At 32.2% G+C, this 17,573-nt stretch overlaps 3 protein-coding genes and 1 long non-coding RNA gene across 6 annotated transcripts; 2 read left to right on the forward strand and 2 right to left on the reverse strand.

Moving 5' to 3' along the window:
• Positions 1–1,895: 1,895 nt before the first annotated feature.
• LOC111445849 (replication factor C subunit 4) lies at positions 1,896–6,200 on the forward strand. Its single transcript, XM_023084364.1, has 12 exons — positions 1,896–2,006; positions 2,096–2,174; positions 2,274–2,353; positions 2,853–2,975; positions 3,053–3,122; positions 3,206–3,279; positions 3,805–3,925; positions 4,007–4,069; positions 4,858–4,917; positions 5,288–5,413; positions 5,498–5,581; positions 5,956–6,200. Exons 1-12 carry the CDS (start codon positions 1,963–1,965, stop codon positions 6,043–6,045), a joined length of 1,014 nt encoding a protein of 337 aa, XP_022940132.1. The 5' UTR covers positions 1,896–1,962; the 3' UTR covers positions 6,046–6,200.
• A 2,906-nt stretch (positions 6,201–9,106) lies between these two features.
• Positions 9,107–10,670, reverse strand: LOC111446739. The gene is made up of 4 exons (XR_002711138.1): positions 10,531–10,670; positions 10,305–10,418; positions 10,191–10,231; positions 9,107–9,339 (listed from the first exon to the last, which is right to left on the reverse strand). It is a non-coding gene; the product is annotated as an uncharacterized LOC111446739 (long non-coding RNA).
• On the forward strand, positions 9,781–11,430 carry LOC111446734 (1-aminocyclopropane-1-carboxylate oxidase 5-like). The gene is made up of 3 exons (XM_023085672.1): positions 9,781–9,995; positions 10,202–10,428; positions 10,545–11,430. Exons 1-3 carry the CDS (start codon positions 9,894–9,896, stop codon positions 11,152–11,154), a joined length of 939 nt encoding a protein of 312 aa, XP_022941440.1. The 5' UTR covers positions 9,781–9,893; the 3' UTR covers positions 11,155–11,430.
• Positions 11,431–11,531: 101 nt separating this feature from the next.
• On the reverse strand, positions 11,532–15,091 carry LOC111446737. Of its 3 annotated transcripts, none has more exons than XR_002711137.1 (6): positions 14,836–15,091; positions 14,671–14,713; positions 14,029–14,291; positions 13,045–13,187; positions 12,288–12,380; positions 11,532–12,068 (listed from the first exon to the last, which is right to left on the reverse strand). XR_002711137.1 is itself a non-coding variant. In XM_023085675.1 (4 exons), the coding sequence occupies exons 1-3, from the start codon at positions 14,966–14,968 to the stop codon at positions 14,211–14,213; spliced, it is 369 nt and encodes a 122-aa protein (XP_022941443.1). In that variant the 5' UTR covers positions 14,969–15,091; the 3' UTR covers positions 13,425–13,468; positions 14,029–14,210. The 3 variants fall into 3 exon arrangements, 1 of the variants encoding a protein (XP_022941443.1); XR_002711136.1 differs by having other exon boundaries at positions 14,029–14,298; XM_023085675.1 differs by lacking the exons at positions 11,532–12,068; positions 12,288–12,380; positions 13,045–13,187 and adding an exon at positions 13,425–13,468 and having other exon boundaries at positions 14,029–14,403.
• Between the last annotated feature and the right edge of the window lie 2,482 nt (positions 15,092–17,573).

A 17,573-nucleotide genomic window follows, 5' to 3' on the forward strand; every position in this document is an offset into this window, starting at 1 on the left:
ACCGCAAGGACTTCTAATCCTCGCTGGCCGCTTATTTAATTATTAATATTCCTTTTTTTTTTAAACCTTTTTCTTTTATTTTAATTGGCCGGGTTCCATTTTCGGCGTCGCATTTTGATTTTCCTTTTTATTCGCTTTTACGGCGTCGTTTATCTTCTCCCAAAGTGGTGATCTTTGTCGTTAATATTCCGTCAAAATTCTCATTTCTTTTCAATTTTACATTTTTAACATTTATTATAATTATTCGTCAACATTATGCAAATTAATAAATTAAAAAAAATATATTTTTAAATACACATTTTTACATTTATTCTAATTATTCGTTAACATTAAATTAGAGAATTAATTTAAATATATATATATATATATCTTTTCAAATATGCATTTTCAATATTTATTGTAATTATTCCCGAATTAAAAAAATATATATTTCCTTTCAAATATGCATTTTCGACATTTATTTTAATTATTCGTCAAACATTAAGTAGATTGTGAAATTAAGAATATATATTAACCATTAATTTGTTTAAATCGATTAATGTTGAAGAATTAGTGGGTTAGGAGCGAAATGCCACTAGAACCTGGAATTAGTTGGTTCTCCTCAAATTACGTTGACGGGCAGCAGTTGACTATACATCTAAGAGGGTAAAGCACTATTACGACCTGGGTCGAAAGAGCGGTATCAGATTAAGGCAAACTCTGAATATTAGATATGATATCAAAATAACAATGATCAAAGTCGGCCAGTGGGACAATAGGGCATAAGCTTCATCGTTAAAAGGGAAATAACTCGGATCACTTGCTAAGACTTCTAAATGACAGCTCGGTTATCGTTATTTCGCTCCAACATCTCTCCTTTCTAGAAAACAAGTATGTTTTGGAAATGGAAAATTGAGAAAGTTTCAAAATTTAGTGAAAATAGGAAAGGAAAAAAAAAAAAACAAAAATGGAATAATTATTTGTTATTTTAGCTGAAAAGTGATTCTAAATTGATATTTATAATAATGGAATGAAAATAAATAAATAAAAATAAGTTGCTCGAAAAGTGATTTTCAAGAAACTATGGGCTTCTTTTAAAATTTTGAAATTTCCTCTAATTTTAAAAATTTTGTTATTTTTTTCGAGTTTAGGAAAGATACGTCACGTCGTAAAAATATATTCTTTTTCTTAATTTAGAATAAATTATATTGATGTTTTTGAAAGTCGGGATAATTCAAACTCTTAATAAATTTGTTTATACACATCGGTCTGAATCTGATCGATTGTATGAGTCGTTACATTAAGATAAAAATCAATACCTTAAATAAACGACTTTATTCAAATAGGGAAAGAATAATATTAATGAATTTAATTGAACGTTTTAAAAAAAGTAAGACATTCTCGTACTTTTGTCTACTGATAGTAAAAATAATTCAACAAACCAACACAGGTCTGTCTTGTCTCGGTTTGAAAATTTTAAAATATTATATTTAAAAATACCAATTAAAATTTTTAAAAGTTTAATTTTTTTTATTATCTATTAATGTCTGGTAGATTATCTTATTTTTAATGTTACTTTAAGAAATTCATGAATATTTTTGAAACGTGTAAGACAGTAATGAATTTATTTTATTTTATTTTTTTAAATTATATTTTTAAACATTTTTTTAAAGTTAAAAAAAGAAACTTCTAGAAGGTTCGGAGTAATTTTTTTTAAAATAAAGTTGAAAATTTAAAGTTATTTTTAATTTAGTTTCAATGTTATATTATATATTAAAGTTATTCCTTATAAAACAGGCCTTAGGCCCAATTCTATAAAATAGGCCATAGGTCCAATAATCTAAAATGGGCCTTAGGCCCAGTAATAAAATGGGCTAAAGCCCATAATTCGAAAGTTTTCCTCTCCAACTGAACGCGGGGCAAACAAAGAACCCTATTATCGGTGTAGGGGAAGGTGGACCAGTGGCTGGAGAGGAAAAAAAAATGGCGCCATTGTTGCAGAGCTCTCAACCATGGGTGGAGAAATAGTACGCTCACTTTCTTTTTATTTCAGTTCGCTTGTTTCTTTAGAATATGTTGCGTAAGCTCGACTGTCGTCCATTTTGTCGAATGACAGTCGACCGAAGCAAGTGAAAGATGTGGCGCATCAGGATGAAGTCGTTCGGGTCCTGACCAACACCCTCGAGACTTCCAGTGTACGTATTATCGACTTCTCTTTTAGACTATGGTGGTGTCGTGTTTTTCTTCTCAACACATTGTTAATTTTTCGTTCTCTTCGTTCGTTGGTTGAACAGTGTCCTCATATGCTCTTCTATGGACCGCCAGGTACCGGAAAAACCACCACCGCCCTCGCGATTGCTCATGAACTATTCGGGTTCGTTTCTGCTTCTATCTTTTTTATTTAGTCGTGTTTGTGCTATTCTGTTAATGATTTTGCGGAAGCTGTGAATTTATGTTTGGTAGTTCAGAATCTCTTATAAGAAATATATTGGATTCACGGAAGTTTTGGATGAGTATTTTAGAATCCTTTGTTAGAGATATCTTGGGTTTTATGCAGCTGGGAATTAGGTTTTTATCTACATTGTCTATCTATGAGCTTTTTCAACAAATAGATGTTGAAACATGAAACTATAAATAAACCATGGCCTCTCTATGGTTATTATGATTAGGTGCGAGGTATCAAGATTTCTGGAGGTTTTTGCTCAAAGCATTCGTGATTTGCTTATTTGATAATGCAACTGTTCAATCTACTTGGATTAGTTCAAATGTTCAAACAGCTGTCTTTGTTGTATTAATATGAATTGGACTGTTTGGTTTCTTTAAGTTTTATTTTGACACAACGAAATATCTGATGTAAAAATTATTATTTGTAGTCCTGAACTTTACAAGTCCAGAGTTTTGGAATTGAATGCAAGTGATGACCGTGGGATTAATGTTGTTCGGACTAAGATAAAAGATTTTGCTGGTGTTGCTGTAAGCAGTGGCCAACGCCAGGGGTAATTTCCTAATCGTACCGATAACATTTTACTATAATCTTGTTATTTCACACTTTTTTTTTTAATAAAAAAATTAGGGGTTATCCTTGCCCACCATTCAAGATAATCATTCTGGATGAGGCTGATTCAATGACTGAAGATGCTCAGGTGTGATCATCAGTCTAAACACAATCTATTTGCTTTAGTATAGATATACATTTTTTTTCCCCTAATATTGAAACATTATGTAGAATGCCCTGAGGCGTACCATGGAAACACACTCCAAAGTAACACGATTCTTTTTTATATGCAACTATATCAGCAGGTGAAGCTTAGCTTCCTTTTTCTTGCATTTTTATCTCTCTCTTTATTAGTTTATTCTAGATATTTCTTTCTAGACTTATTTTTATTATTATTATTTTTTAATGTTCACGACAGTCTCCAATTTATTGTTGTTGACTTTGTTTTTTGATTTGTGCTTTTGATATTTATGAGTCTCCGACCTTGTATGGAGTAAATTAGCTCATAGGAGTTTTATGTTTAAGCCATTTATGAAAGAGCATTGGGAGAGTTGATAATAACGAACTAGTTGCTACCGTATTTTCATGAAGTTTTGACCTTCACAATCATATATATATATATATATTTTATGGAGGCATGCAAATGAAAGTATATATTTTTGTAATGTTCGTTGGAATTGTTGTATCTATTTGTATTGTGCATTCTATATGGTTACATTTGATTTCTTAATTGCTCACCATTTCTATTGGGCTTTTTTTACTTGGTCTTGGATCGGGTGCTTGTGTGGGAAAGCTAAATTGTCATCTCAGTGTTTTTTCCACTTCTGTAGGATTATAGAACCCCTTGCATCAAGGTGTGCAAAGTTCAGGTTTAAGCCACTCTCTGAAGAGGTTATGGGTAAGCGTATATTGCACATTAGCAATGAAGAAGGTCTAAGTCTAGATGAAGAGGTTTGCTCTTTGCTGCTTAGTAATAGAAATTTTGGTTTGAAATAAGCTATTCGGTGTGATGTAAACTTGCAATCTGTATAGGCTCTTTCAACCTTAAGTTCAATCTCTCAAGGTGACCTGCGTCGAGCTATCACATATTTACAGGTTTGATTTAGTCTGCAACATTTCTCATTTTGTAGGTTTACAACCTTTCTTTTGATATTTACTGTCATGTTAAACATGATCATGTTAGGAGTTTGGATGATTGAAGGGAAGAGAACCACATGTTTTACTACAATTTGACAATGTTATACTTTAGTTAAGGCTATATGAAATTAACCTTTGGGTTATCAATTGTTCTGATTCATCATTGCGCCTGAATAATTGACCTTTTGATTTCTTTTTTTGGAATTATTGTGTGGGGAATTGTTCACCATCCATTTCTATTGGATACTTGAGTTTTCTTTCCTATAACTTACAGTGCTTGTAAAGTAGAAAGAGTACACATGATTGTAGCAACTATTGACGTATCCTTGCAGTTCCTTTGTCCATGTCTGTGTACTGATAAAAATTGCATTAGTGTGTAGACTTCATAGTGGTTGCAAACCAGTTGGGACTGCAAACAGTTTTCTGCTTTAAATTTTATAACCAACAATGCTACATGATGTCTAACTCTGATATCCCTTGGAACGGAAAATTAGAGACAAATGAGGGTGAGAAGAGCTTATGTTGCTTTAATGCATAGAATCAGATTACGGGAAAATTTGATGGGCAATAAATCCAATTGCTCATTGCTCATTGACAAGAAGCTCAATTGTTGTAGTTATTAATCTGGATCTTTAGAATGAAGTTTGTTTAAGAATTCATTACTGCTGTTATTGTACATTTCTTGAAGCAAGTGTTTCAATCTTTTCTAACTGCTTTCCTTTTCTTGTCCTTTCTTTTTTCTCCAGTCAGCTGCACGCTTATTTGGATCATCAATCTCTTCCAAGGATCTGATTAGCGTGTCTGGGGTGAGTTCTGTGAAATTTTGATAAGTTATCATCCCTAGAATACTCAACACAGATGCTTAAAAATGATTGTCCTTAATAATGGCTCACTTTGCTCCCATTCTTGTTGAATATTGATGCTATCTGAATATGCCTTGCCGGCTCATGATCTCTTCTGAAACTGTAGCATTGGTGCATGACCACAAATAAACAAGATGCTATCTGTTAATTTTATTTTTTCTTTTTGCCATTGATTATAATATTTACTAGATTATTAGGCTTTTTGGAAATTTGATAGTGGATGGGTTCTCTTTCTTGTTCTCAAAAGTATGGCCTATAATTTGTTCATGAAATATTTTCTTGGGTAATCATAATTATTTTTATCAATTTACAGATTATCCCACGGGAGGTTGTTGATGAGCTTTTTGCTGCTTGTAGAAGTGGTAACTTCGATCTTGCAAATAAGGAAGTCAATAATGTAATTGCAGAAGGATATCCTGTGGCTCAGATGCTTTCACAGGTTTTCTTCTTGCTCAATCTATATCATGTTATTGTATTTTCAAATGATGAACGTAGATAGACAAAACTCATATGATTCCTACAGATATTTGAGGTGGTTATTGAAGCCCATGATTTGCAAGATGAACAAACGGCCAAGATATGCAAGAAGTTGGCTGAAGCAGATAAGGTCACTTCTATCTCTTTCCATGTTCTATTGCAGTTTCGCTATCTAAAGTTCATGTGAAGTATGCATCAAGTTGGCTACATTATTAGTTTAAATTGTAATTTGGAATTGACAACTTAGAGTCGATAGATTCTACCAATCTTTTATCTATATATCTATATCTGTATATATATATTAACATTAAGAGCAGCCCATCATATCTTCTTGCATTTAATGTTGGTAAGTACTTCGTATTATGTTGACAAATATTTTACTTGGTTTGGTTTTAATCTTGATTGAAAATTACATTGATACAAAATGGAAATTTACCCAATAATATTCTGGAATGGCATTTATTTCATCATGCAAATCAACATTGTTGCTATGCCAATCTGCAGTGTCTGGTTGATGGTGCGGATGAATATTTGCAGCTGCTGGATGTGGTTAGTCAAACAATGCAAGCTTTGAGTAGCAGCATGCAACTGTAAATATTTGATTAAACTGTTCCATGTTGTATAGAAACAAGGTAACTCTTGGCTCGTAGAAATTGTTGGAACTGTGCTCTTAGCTAGCTGGTGTGTACCTTGCTAATTTACAAGTTAGATCTTGTTTATTTTAGGTGGATTTGAGAGTTTTGTTTTTAGTTTTTTTTTTTTTTTTTTGGTTAGTTTATGCCAATTTCCTCACAAATTCTCTACTACAATTTTCACCGTTTTGGAAAAATTGAATTCTTAGTCAAATTTAAAAAACAAGACAAATTCATAAAAAAATACTTTTGGAGTATGGATTATAAGTTTTAATTTTTTTTTAATTTTTTTTTTTTTTTTTGTAAATAGAAACTTTATTTAAAACTTAATTTAGTTAGGTGAGTAATCATAATGGGAGTTCGAATAATAATTAAGGGAGTGTTGGGTGTTAGTAGCTGATTTTAGTAGGTTTTGATGAACAATAAATATAATTTATTAGCAAATTATGAGTTTTAATATATAGTTTTCCAGCCAAGAAGAATATTCCCTCATTAATACAATCCCAACGGAACATGCAACCATTTTTCTTTCTTTTTTTTAGGAAAATTCTTAGACCCATATTTTATAAATTTTGTTCAATAATGAAAATAAAGTAAATTAAAAAAATAAATATTAAGTTAAAACGTTAGTTTTCATTAAAAAAAAAAACATTATAATTAGATTTTCAATATATATGTATTCACAAACTAACATTTGAAGACTAATTTTAAAATTTATTAAAAATACAAAAATGGAAGTATTTGAAAGTAAAATGAAAAGGTGTATTTTAATCAAATACAAAACTTAAAAGCTAAAAAAAGGAATCAGAATACAAAAAGATATGAAAGCTAAACAATAATTAATTAAATTTAAAAAAAAAAAAAAAAAAAAAGACAAGAAATCTATGTAGATACAGGCAACCTAGACAAAATGTTGTGGTTTGTATGAGAAGCATTACTTAGGCTCCATGTGTGGTCTGAATGAAACAGAGTTCTTAAGATGGAAGAAAGGGTCCTTTAATTTTGATGCATTATGGCTGCATGAACTTGCATAGTTCAAGCTTCACCCATCCCATTATTATAACTCTTTTAATTTGCTATCGCAATCTCATGACACGGATCTCGAGGCAAAGCGAAAAAAAGAAAAAGAAAGTAATTAACCCATTTAATACAATTTTTACCTAGCATGTGTTAAATTCATTATATTTAAACATTTTAAATTATTAACCATAACTCAACTTTTTCATACAATGGTTTTTAGTGCCCCGATTAGAGTCTTCTCGAGTGGGTTTAAGTTGTGAAGTCTTATGCACATAAATAAATAATAATAATAATAATAAATCTTATTTTAGTCTTCTCTAAATATAATAAGAAAAATGAAGGAAAAAAATTATAAATGAAAAACAAAATGAATCACCAACAATACTCATAAAAGATGACACAAAAATGGTTCGAATACGAATATGTCTGATGATAAATATATATATATAGTTTAAGGAAGGGTTCAAAAAATTGTTTTTTATTTTTATTTTTATAAATGTAGTGGTTTAGTCTATTATTAGTGATTTAGCATGAAAGCAAATTACATGAACCCATGTTCCATTCAACAAATAATTAGAAACTTTGAGCAAAGAATCTTTTTCTCTTTGTGCTTTCTTTTTTAAGTATTAATTTACCAATCAAATTAAATTAACATCATTACATTAAAAAAAAACATCTACAAAATTTGACAAACATGTCGTTACTCAGAAGATAAAATCTTGTTCAGACTTAGTGAAAATTTTAAGCATATCACATTCAATATCCTCTACTTTCTTTTTTCCATTAAATAAAAATATTAAGAAATAATAAATCACTATTTTGTTAAAAACATTCTTGCACTAATGTAAGGAGAAATAAGAGAGAGAGAGAGAGAAGAAAATAATATTTAAAAAATAATGTAAATATTTAATAAAAATGACATATATGATTATTTGTATTTTAAATTTTTATACGATCCTTGGGGCCCTAAACTTGCAACACTTGGAATCAAATCCTAAGGATATGGATTTGCCAAGTATACATTGCAATGCATAATGAATTATGGGTCATTATTCCCCTTTATTTTAAAACATAAAAAATAATAAAAATAAAGCCCAACAATAAAAATTATTTATTTAAAATAAATAAATAAATAAGAAAATTATTTTCTAGTTTTTTAGTTGCACTTGGAAGCATCTATATGGCTTTTTCCTTCCCACTTGACTCATTGATATGGATTTGATTTTGAAATTATTTGTATTTAATTTCTATTTCAATCTGTGATTTGTTTGTCTCCCACTCCACACATTATTTTAATTTATGCTCTATTTATAGAAATCCATTGATTCATTGCATTAAACAATTTATGACCATTAATTTAACTAATGCTCACTTACCCTAACTTATATTTATTATCAAAATAAACATAAACATACCTCATTCAAAATTAAATAAAAATTCAAATTTTTAATTAAGAATCAAATTTTCAATAATTTAGGAATATGTAATGATTCCAATGAAATGAATAGGTAAATAAAACAACAAATTTAGAAATTTAGAAAATTGAAAATTAAGATAAGTGTTAAAATTATTTTAAAATATGGTGATTGACAAAATTAGGCCGACCAAAAGTGTGTAATTTAATGGTTATCTATTAAATATTTTATTAATATTTAATCCAATAATTAAGGTTATTTCCCTTTATGTATATTAAAACTTAAAAGCCATGATACGATGCAGCCTATTTTACTTAACCCACAAACTATGCCTTCAAATTAGTGTAAGATGTAATTAAATATTTAGGTAAACCATTGATAATCAAAAGCGTATCCATGTGAGAGTCAAAGTTATGACCTAGAAGATCAAAAGTCAACATAATCAACGGTAGTCGGCATAGATTTATGTTTTAAGTAAGATTAATATCATTATCATTTGCTTGGTTTTTGCCACATGTGACAATGATTTAGGGCTACATTTTAGTTCTTAATATTTAGGTAATATTTCAATTTAATCCTATACTTTTAAAAAGTTTTAAATTAGTCCCTTACTATTTAAAAACGCTTGATTACACCCTTCCTATTGATTGATTAAACGTGATAGCATAGTAAACCCACCTAAAAGAAAATTCAAATTTTGACGATATCATAAACATTTAGAAGGATTAGAGACTACCTCGGTTGAGGGGTGCGTAATTCCACTTCGCCAGCTTAACAAGAATTATGCCACGACCACGAGTTTACCATCGGTATCAGTAAATCTAAACAATGACAAACAAAAATGGTATAAATTTTAGAACAATAAGACTTGAATTAAAAAATAATACCGCTGATTAAGAACTGAAGCATAAAAATTTGTTCATCAAGCAATCGTATCATTATAAAATGATTATGCACTTCTCCATGGTAGCCCCATGATTGGTAGCCTCCAAGATTTAAGAGATTGGAGCCAATCAAAACAGTCGGCAACGATTTAATTAATTACAAGACGGGGTGTGTGGGACCCCACGTAGAGTTGAGTGCCTTCAGCAATGTGTTGCAAACAGAGGTAGAACTTCAGAGGGCATTGACTATTGAACAATTCTTTACTAAAAAAGTCACCGTCCCATTTCAAGGGGGGGCTCTTATTTTAAAAGAAAAGGGATTTAATAAACAAAGAGTTGACATCCAAGTTGGAGGGAAGCCCTTATAAATAGGGACTGCCCTTTCCTTTCCAAACCCACCAACATAAACTCTCTTATTCAACTACAACACCTTAAGATCTTAATCCATCTTCTCAATTTCTCTTCCTAAAATACAGTGTTTTCGAATTCTAATGGCAATCCCAGTCATTGATTTCTCAAAGCTTGATGGAGAAGAAAGGGTCAAGACATTGGCTCAGATAGCTAATGGCTGTGAAGAATGGGGATTCTTTCAGGTAGTTTGCACAAACTTAACAGTTATTCTATTCATTGAGTAACGGTTTTTCAAGAGGTAGCTATTTGAATCTATCTTTTTATCGGAGATATAATGTCTTAACCAGTTGAGTGAGCTATACTCAAGTTGGTCAATGTTTTCATGCAAGAGCGCTAATTAAATGTTCTATAATATTGTGGACTAAAATATATGTTACCTGAATTTCAGCTGGTGAACCATGGGATTCCAGAAGAGCTCCTGGAGAGGGTGAAGAAGGTTTGTTCAGAGTGCTACGAGCTGGAAAGAGAGGAGAATTTCAAGAGTTCAAAACCTGTGAAGCTCCTGAATGATTTGCTGGAACGCAAGAGCGGCGAGAAGCTGGAAAATCTTGATTGGGAAGATGTCTTCCTTCTCCATGATAACAACGAATGGCCCTCCAACATTCCTGGCTTCAAGTAAGCATGCACCTACACTTCAAACTTTATGCTTTTTCGTGAAAATATATCATGCAATCAAATTTTCTTACAAACAGAGAGTAGGTTTTGAAAGCAACTCACGAATATTGTGGCAGGGAAACCATGGCAGAGTATAGATCGGAGCTGAAGAAGCTAGCTGCAAAGGTGATGGCAGTGATGGATGAGAACTTGGGTTTACCTGAGGGATACATAAAGGCTGCCTTCAATGGTGGCGATGGGCTGGACAAGGCCTTCTTTGGAACCAAAGTCAGTCACTACCCACCATGCCCACACCCGGAGTTGGTGAACGGCCTCCGTGCGCACACCGATGCTGGTGGTGTCATCTTGCTCTTCCAGGACGACGAGGTGGGAGGCCTTCAAATCCTGAAAGATGGGCAGTGGATAGATGTCCAGCCATTGCCGAACTCCATAGTCATCAACACAGGTGATCAGATTGAGGTCCTGAGCAATGGAAGATACAAGAGTGTTTGGCACCGGGTTCTGCCCTCCCCAAATGGGAATAGGAGATCCCTTGCTTCGTTTTACAACCCATCAATGGAAGCCATCATAGCTCCGGCACCAAAGCTGGTGAATAAAGCAAACCAGGAGGTGGAAAAAGGATATCCCAAGTTTGTGTTTGGAGACTACATGTCGATTTATGCTGAGCAGAAGTTCCTTCCAAAGGAACCAAGGTTTCAGGCTGTCAGGGCAATGCGAGGGACATGAATCTAAGGACTGTTGGACTTCACTCTCTTGATGGCCTTTCATTCAAGGGTTTTCATGTATTAGTGACAATATTTGAATAATGCAACTGTTTCTTTCTACACCTCATTCCCCCACCACACACACACACGCACACAAAAGGGGAACCATTCTCCCTTTGGGGGCGTGTGTTTGCTTTTGTAATTTGCTGCTGTTTCTCCATATATTGTTGTATGTTGTGTAAGGTGTCCGAAGGACCAATATTTAATATTGTTTTCAATATTATATTTCGTACTAAAAAGAGTGAATAGTTTTTGTTATTTTTTAAATGCATATAATATATAAATTAAAGATATAAATGTCAAATTGAGCCTATAATCTTAAATCCAAAGATCAGAGTTCAAATTCTCTCCCTACATAAATAAATAAATAGAAATATATACATACACTATGTATTTATCTGATGAATTCATGTAATTACCCAGTTCATGAAACTACAATTTAAGAAACTTTTTAATTTTTTTTAAAACCCAAAAATGAATATACCTTGATTTCTAAAAACAAAATCTAGAAAATATGTATTTTTTTTTAATCATCGAAACAGTGCAGGACTTTTTTTGCCCAAGATATTTTCTGGAGGCAGTTTTTCCACTAATCTTGTTTACTTTCTTGATGACTAATTTTTTAAACGCACATTGCGTCTTATTAAATTAATCAAACCTATTTTCTTGACATTTAATTCTCTAGCGTACCAACACGCGTATTTTATATCTTCGCATATTTAAATCTTATATCAAGCTCTAATCAAACCTTCACAGTGCGGCTAAGGCTTTACGTATTTTACAAGGGTAGATGTAGGTTTAAGTCATGCTACTCCAGGTTCGAACTCTGTCTATAAGTATTTGCATTCCCGACAAATCCTCTTCATAACCCACGACCTACAAACATTGAACTGTTAACAGGCTGGAACTAATAGCCAAGTAATTAGTTTGTTCCTAGCATCAATTTCAACTTCATTGATGATTCTAAAATCTTATGAGTTGTAATCTATTCAGTTCTTCCAAAATCTTGTCGACAGAGAGGGATACAATTTTCAAACATTCATCACACATAATTGCAATAGAGGTATAAATGACAAAGAAAACACATGCACACACCTGAGACTCGGTTTGTGTTTCACAAAAACCACCATATATGCCTCCGCTCCCATCTCCAGTATTAGGATTCTAACGTCTTCTTTTCTTTCAGCTCTGAGATCATGCAAAATAAAAATCTCATTAACTGAGTTACAAAGACAAAACTGAAATGCGTTTGTACTTATTAGTCTAAGAGTGATTTCAGTATAGCTTTACAGGGTTGAGTTCTTTAGTGAAATGCTCTTTTAACCAATATTTTTAGCGAAATATTTTCCTAAGAAAGATGAAACTTATTATAGAGCAATAAGGAAAAATCAAACAAAATTTTTAAAAACCAAACAGAGAAGAAAAGTTTTCATAATGCCAAAATCACGTAAAGGGTACAGTATTGATTAATATCAAGTTTGAAAAATAGTCTACTGCATTTTATTTGCAAGCTAGTTTTAAGAATAGCATTCGGGATGATTGAATTTTGCAAATAAAATGACTACTCAAAGAAAGTATAATCTTTTTTGTTCTAGGAAACAATTCACCAGACCAATGACGGAACAATCAGGCGGGAAAATCTGGTACCTTATCGGATTAACCCAAGTACAAAAGAAATCAAATATTTAAACATAAAAGGCATTGATCCCAATAAAAGGATACACTTTTGTCGAAGCAAGTCTTTCCAGGTGACTTCCGATCATGAATCTTAAAAAGAAAGTGGAACAGAAGGATCCGAGAGAACAATATATTGAAATGAAGTAATGGAATTAAAGCTCTATCCATATTTTACCTTGTCTGCTCCAACAAGTTCTCAATTGCAGCAGCAACATCAGGAACATGTAAAGTTACTACAGAAGATTTTTGATGTCGTTTCTCTTGTGGTCCTCAACAATCTCCCCTCCCCCTTTTGATTTATCCATTCAACAATTTCAGCTGTCAAGGAGAGAATTCAAATATGATCGTCAGAATATATATCATCAATAAAATGAATAAATTTGTCAAAGCCATAGTTTCATATGCTAAAAGGAATGGTACCCTTTTCATATGCTAAATGACATTGGAATTATCTTGAACTTTTCTAAATCAATCTGTTAACAGGATGGGAATATACTTGAGATACAATGAGGTCAAAGGAACTGATTTAGAATTATATACACTCCGAAGACTTACTTTCAAAGTTATGGAGCTGGAACTGTTGAACAAGATACAGCTTTCTGCGAGATATCAATAGCTATTCTCACTTACGTACTATGTTACATCAATTATGTGGAATGCAGAAGATTTTGAAGATTATATTCATAAATGCCTCGTGTTAAGATAACAACTGTGCTGCATAATGATTGCTATATAATGCTTTTGGTATAATAAAATCCCTTCCTCATAAATCCTTCTAGTAATAGTCAAGGCTCTGACATCATCAGTATTTCCCATATCATCGCTTCTATTCTAGGCCCTGGATTGCTGTAGTGTTTCAAATAATTAGGAATCTTAATGGTTATAGAAGTGCAGCTATTTCACGGAGTTGCCTTTGCATTTGAAACAAAATTAATGTTTCAACTATCACTAATCCTTTCCCTTTCCCACCTCCACTCCCCACCTCAAAACCATCATCTTTCAAGATCCGTCTTTCCATCCATTCTCTTTCTTATTTTAAACTATAATTGTCAGAAATTTAGAATTTTGTATAAATATTTGGGGGATCTTTACACAGATAAAAAAACCTATGTACACGTATACATCACGTCAATAAAACGGTAAATTCAAGCATCACAACCTTGTATTTTGCAGCCAAGACATTCTTCACGACAATGAAGGTGAATCTAGAGATGCTTTTGTATGCAATACTCCTCCCATTGCAGTAACTAACTTCCCTAACTAAACCTGCAATTTTGTATTATAATTTAGAAACAAGCTTCTATAAAAACGGGGAAATAGGAACATTAGCAACGTAGCTTTTCATCCGCCTGAAAACCGGATGCCAGAATTTTCACACCATCCATAGCAAGGCAACAAGTAAAATCCTGTTGAGGAAGCGGTCTGTACTCTTTTGCACATGAAGGCACGCACTGAGGACCCCCCCAATAGCAGAAATTCAATTCTATAGCAATAAATTGCAATGCGATATGAGCACCAGGTCCCAGGCGACGGACTGAAATGATAATTTCAAACAACTAGGCATGCCAATTCGAAATGCAAGCGGACAATGGAGACATATTGCATGGTCACCGGGCTACTATTTATGTTCATTAGAAAGCTATAACAGTAATTCAGTAAGTATCGCATTGAACAAATAATCGAGAACTCCAATTTCCTACAAGTCTCACTCGTCTGTCAAAAAACTGAACTCCGGCCCTATCCCCGCAGAAGAAGGAGAAGAAGAGGTCGAAACTAAAAATTAAACCTACAAGAACCATACCTAAAAAATTGCACACCTTCGCGCAAAGATCCTCGAAATTTTCCTGCAAACCAGAATCAAAAACCAAAAAACCATAGCCAATACGAAGAAGAATGAGAAATCAAACACAAAACCGATGAAACATTTCATACATGATCGACAGAGAGATAACATTATAATCATTACGCCCGTTTCGAGAAGGATCGCAACAGATGAAGACGTCAGCCCCATTCTGCTTCAGAGCATCAAATATCTCTTGAGCAACAAGATTGCAGGACACGAACACGTTGCCTCCGGCGAAGGGCTTCGGATTCAGCATCTCGGCCGTTGCTTCGTCAACTTTCTCCCTCGATCAAACTTGGACGAGAGAGAGAGGAACGGAATTTGGAGTGTCTTTGGAAATGAAACGAAGAGAAATCGGACAGTGTAAATGGCGGGAAGGGTTTCCTCAAATCAGTAGCCTGCCCGTCCGTTCCACGCGCGTAAATTTTCTTATACTAAAATTAAATTAAGTTAAATTATATTAATGTTAATTTGATTTTTTTTTTTTTGCTTCAAAAATATCATTTTTCTTTTAAAAAAATTATATAATGTTTTTTATATGATTTATATATAATTTTTGTTTAATTCAAACCATAGAGTTCCTACCTTTAGTTGGGCCTTGTGGGCGTGACGTAATAAATATATGATTTATATATAATTTGAAATTAATATTGTATCATTTTAATTAACTATATCACTTTAATTAATATTGTTTTTATAAGAAAGACTTGAGAGATGTATTCAAAATATGTAATAAGAAAAAAAATACATATTTATAATTAATATAATTATTTTTTTATTATAACGCATCAATAAATAAAAAAATTATTATTTATAAAAAAAATTAAAAAAAAGTAAGATATAAAAACATCTCTATTGAAAAATATATATATTTTTTTAAATGCTTAAGCTCAAATTTTACTTAGTGACCAGATTAAATAATTTAGAAAATTAAAGTAAAATATTTAAAATAATAATAAAATTTACGCGTTTATTTTCTGAGCGTGCTGTAGAGTAATTGACTTTCTTTTACTACTGTAAAAAAAATCAACTGTTCCTCACGTAGGCAATTATTTTATTGAGGTAAATTTCATTATTGTCGTGTGTTTTTTTACGTGCAGACATGAAACACATGTAGCCCTAAATTCTAGGTCTTGTATTGTACTTTATATTTGTATTATTATTATTTTTTCCTTGCCTATTAAGCTTTAGGTTCGGTAGACGGAATCTTTCTTGAAAAAAAGTATTAGAGAGGTAGGGTCGATGTTAATGGTCGAAAGAAAAGAAAAAAAAAGATGCTTTCATGAAGATTTGTACGTCGGAGGATCGATAATCTTTTTGGACATCAAATGCTAGGTAAATAAGAACGAAAGGAAGTCTATTATTGAGAAAACGGGCGATCTTGTATTGCTTGTTAAGAGAGGGGAAGCTTTTGAACCATTTTTTTTCAATTTAATAGTGAGCGGAAGATTAACCATGAATATCAAAGAAAGCAGTCGGGAATGAGACCCAACCCTCGAAAAAAGAATGAAAAGCTTATGGAAAAAGTTAATTGAAACAAAAAATACCTTTGAATGGTAATTAATTTGAACATTCAAAATTAATAAACGGGTCTTAAAGAACACAACTAAATGACAATTTTACCCCTGAAGAACGAAAAAACTCGAGAAAATCTAAAACACCATTTAAATAGATATCAAAAAGGGGTTAAAGAAAAGGTAAGGTAATGAATTATAAACAATTTGAACATTCAAAATTAAGGAGCGGGTCTTCACAAAATGACAATTTTACCCCTGAAGAACCAAATAACCCAAGAAAATCTAAACCCCCATTTAGATAGATATCAAAAAGGGGTTGAAAAAATGGGTTATAATTCGTCCGGTCGTTCAAATTTAGTTCATATACTAATGAATTATAATTAATTTTATCGTTCGAAATTAAGAAACGGGTCTCAAAGAACAAGTAACGAAATGACAATTTTATCCCTAAAGAACCAAATAACCCAAGAAAATCTAAACCCGCATTTAGATAGATATCAAAAAGGGGTTGAAGAAACGGACCCGAGGTCAATTCAAATTTAGTTCATATGCTAATGAATTATAAGCAATTTAACCTTTCAAAAATAAGAAATGGGTCTCAAAAACAAGTAACGAAATGACAATTTTACCCCTAAAGAACCAAATAATCGAATAAAATCTAAACCTGCATTTAGATAGATATGAAAAAGGGGTCGAAAAAACAAGCTATAGTTGGTTCGGTCGTTCAAATTTAGTTCTTATATTAATGAATTATAATTAATTTAAACATTCAAAATTAAGAAACGGGTCTCAAAGAAGAAGTAACGAAATGACAATTTTACCCCTAGAGAACAAAACAATCCAAGAAAACCTAAACCTCCATTTACATAGATACAAAAAAGAGATTGAAGAAACGGCTCACAAGTCCATCGTTCAAATTTAGTTCCTATACTAATGAATTATAATTAATATGATCGTTCAAAATTAAAAAACAGGTCTCGAAAAACAATTAAGGAAATGACAATTTTACCCCCAAAGAAGGAAAGAAAAAAAAAAACCCAAGAGGAGGAGGTTGTTTGGTTGTTTGGCATACAAAGAATTGAAGCTTATTGATTAGATTGAGTGTGATTTGAGATTTCTCCCTTTCAAAAACCCAGTTTTCACGGTGCTTCCTCTTCCCATTTTGGGTTAACAAAAACCCTTTTCATTCTTTGATTTGATGCTTTAGATTTTAAACCCTAAACCCTAAATCCTTCTCCTCCTCTCTATGATTGACACGTGTCCTTTTAGGGCATCCTTTTACTTCCTTTTCCTTTTCTTCCCAAATACTACCTAATAACCCTAGTTTTTATCACTTCTACCTTC

The sequence above is a fragment of the Cucurbita moschata genome, unplaced genomic scaffold, assembly GCF_002738365.1.
Source record: "Cucurbita moschata cultivar Rifu unplaced genomic scaffold, Cmos_1.0 Cmo_Scf00008, whole genome shotgun sequence".
Lineage (NCBI taxonomy): Eukaryota > Viridiplantae > Streptophyta > Magnoliopsida > Cucurbitales > Cucurbitaceae > Cucurbita > Cucurbita moschata.

What these genes read in the sequence shown, in the direction of transcription:
- LOC111446734 (XM_023085672.1), top strand. Translation starts at nt 9,894, where the DNA reads ATGGCAATCCCAGTCATTGATTTCTCAAAGCTTGATGGAGAAGAAAGG. An exon ending in AAGAATGGGGATTCTTTCAG is followed by an intron (nt 9,996 to 10,201) that starts GTAGTTTGCACA and finishes CCTGAATTTCAG; the next exon opens with CTGGTGAACCATGGGATTCC. An exon ending in TCCAACATTCCTGGCTTCAA is followed by an intron (nt 10,429 to 10,544) that starts GTAAGCATGCAC and finishes ATATTGTGGCAG; the next exon opens with GGAAACCATGGCAGAGTATA.
- LOC111446737 (XM_023085675.1), bottom strand. Translation starts at nt 14,968, where the DNA reads ATGCTGAATCCGAAGCCCTTCGCCGGAGGCAACGTGTTCGTGTCCTGC. An exon ending in CGATCCTTCTCGAAACGGGC is followed by an intron (nt 14,714 to 14,835) that starts GTAATGATTATA and finishes TCTGGTTTGCAG; the next exon opens with GAAAATTTCGAGGATCTTTG. An exon ending in GAAGGTGTGCAATTTTTTAG is followed by an intron (nt 14,404 to 14,670) that starts GTATGGTTCTTG and finishes TTATCATTTCAG; the next exon opens with TCCGTCGCCTGGGACCTGGT.
- LOC111445849 (XM_023084364.1), top strand. Translation starts at nt 1,963, where the DNA reads ATGGCGCCATTGTTGCAGAGCTCTCAACCATGGGTGGAGAAATA. An exon ending in CAACCATGGGTGGAGAAATA is followed by an intron (nt 2,007 to 2,095) that starts GTACGCTCACTT and finishes GTCGAATGACAG; the next exon opens with TCGACCGAAGCAAGTGAAAG. An exon ending in ATCTGATTAGCGTGTCTGGG is followed by an intron (nt 4,918 to 5,287) that starts GTGAGTTCTGTG and finishes ATCAATTTACAG; the next exon opens with ATTATCCCACGGGAGGTTGT.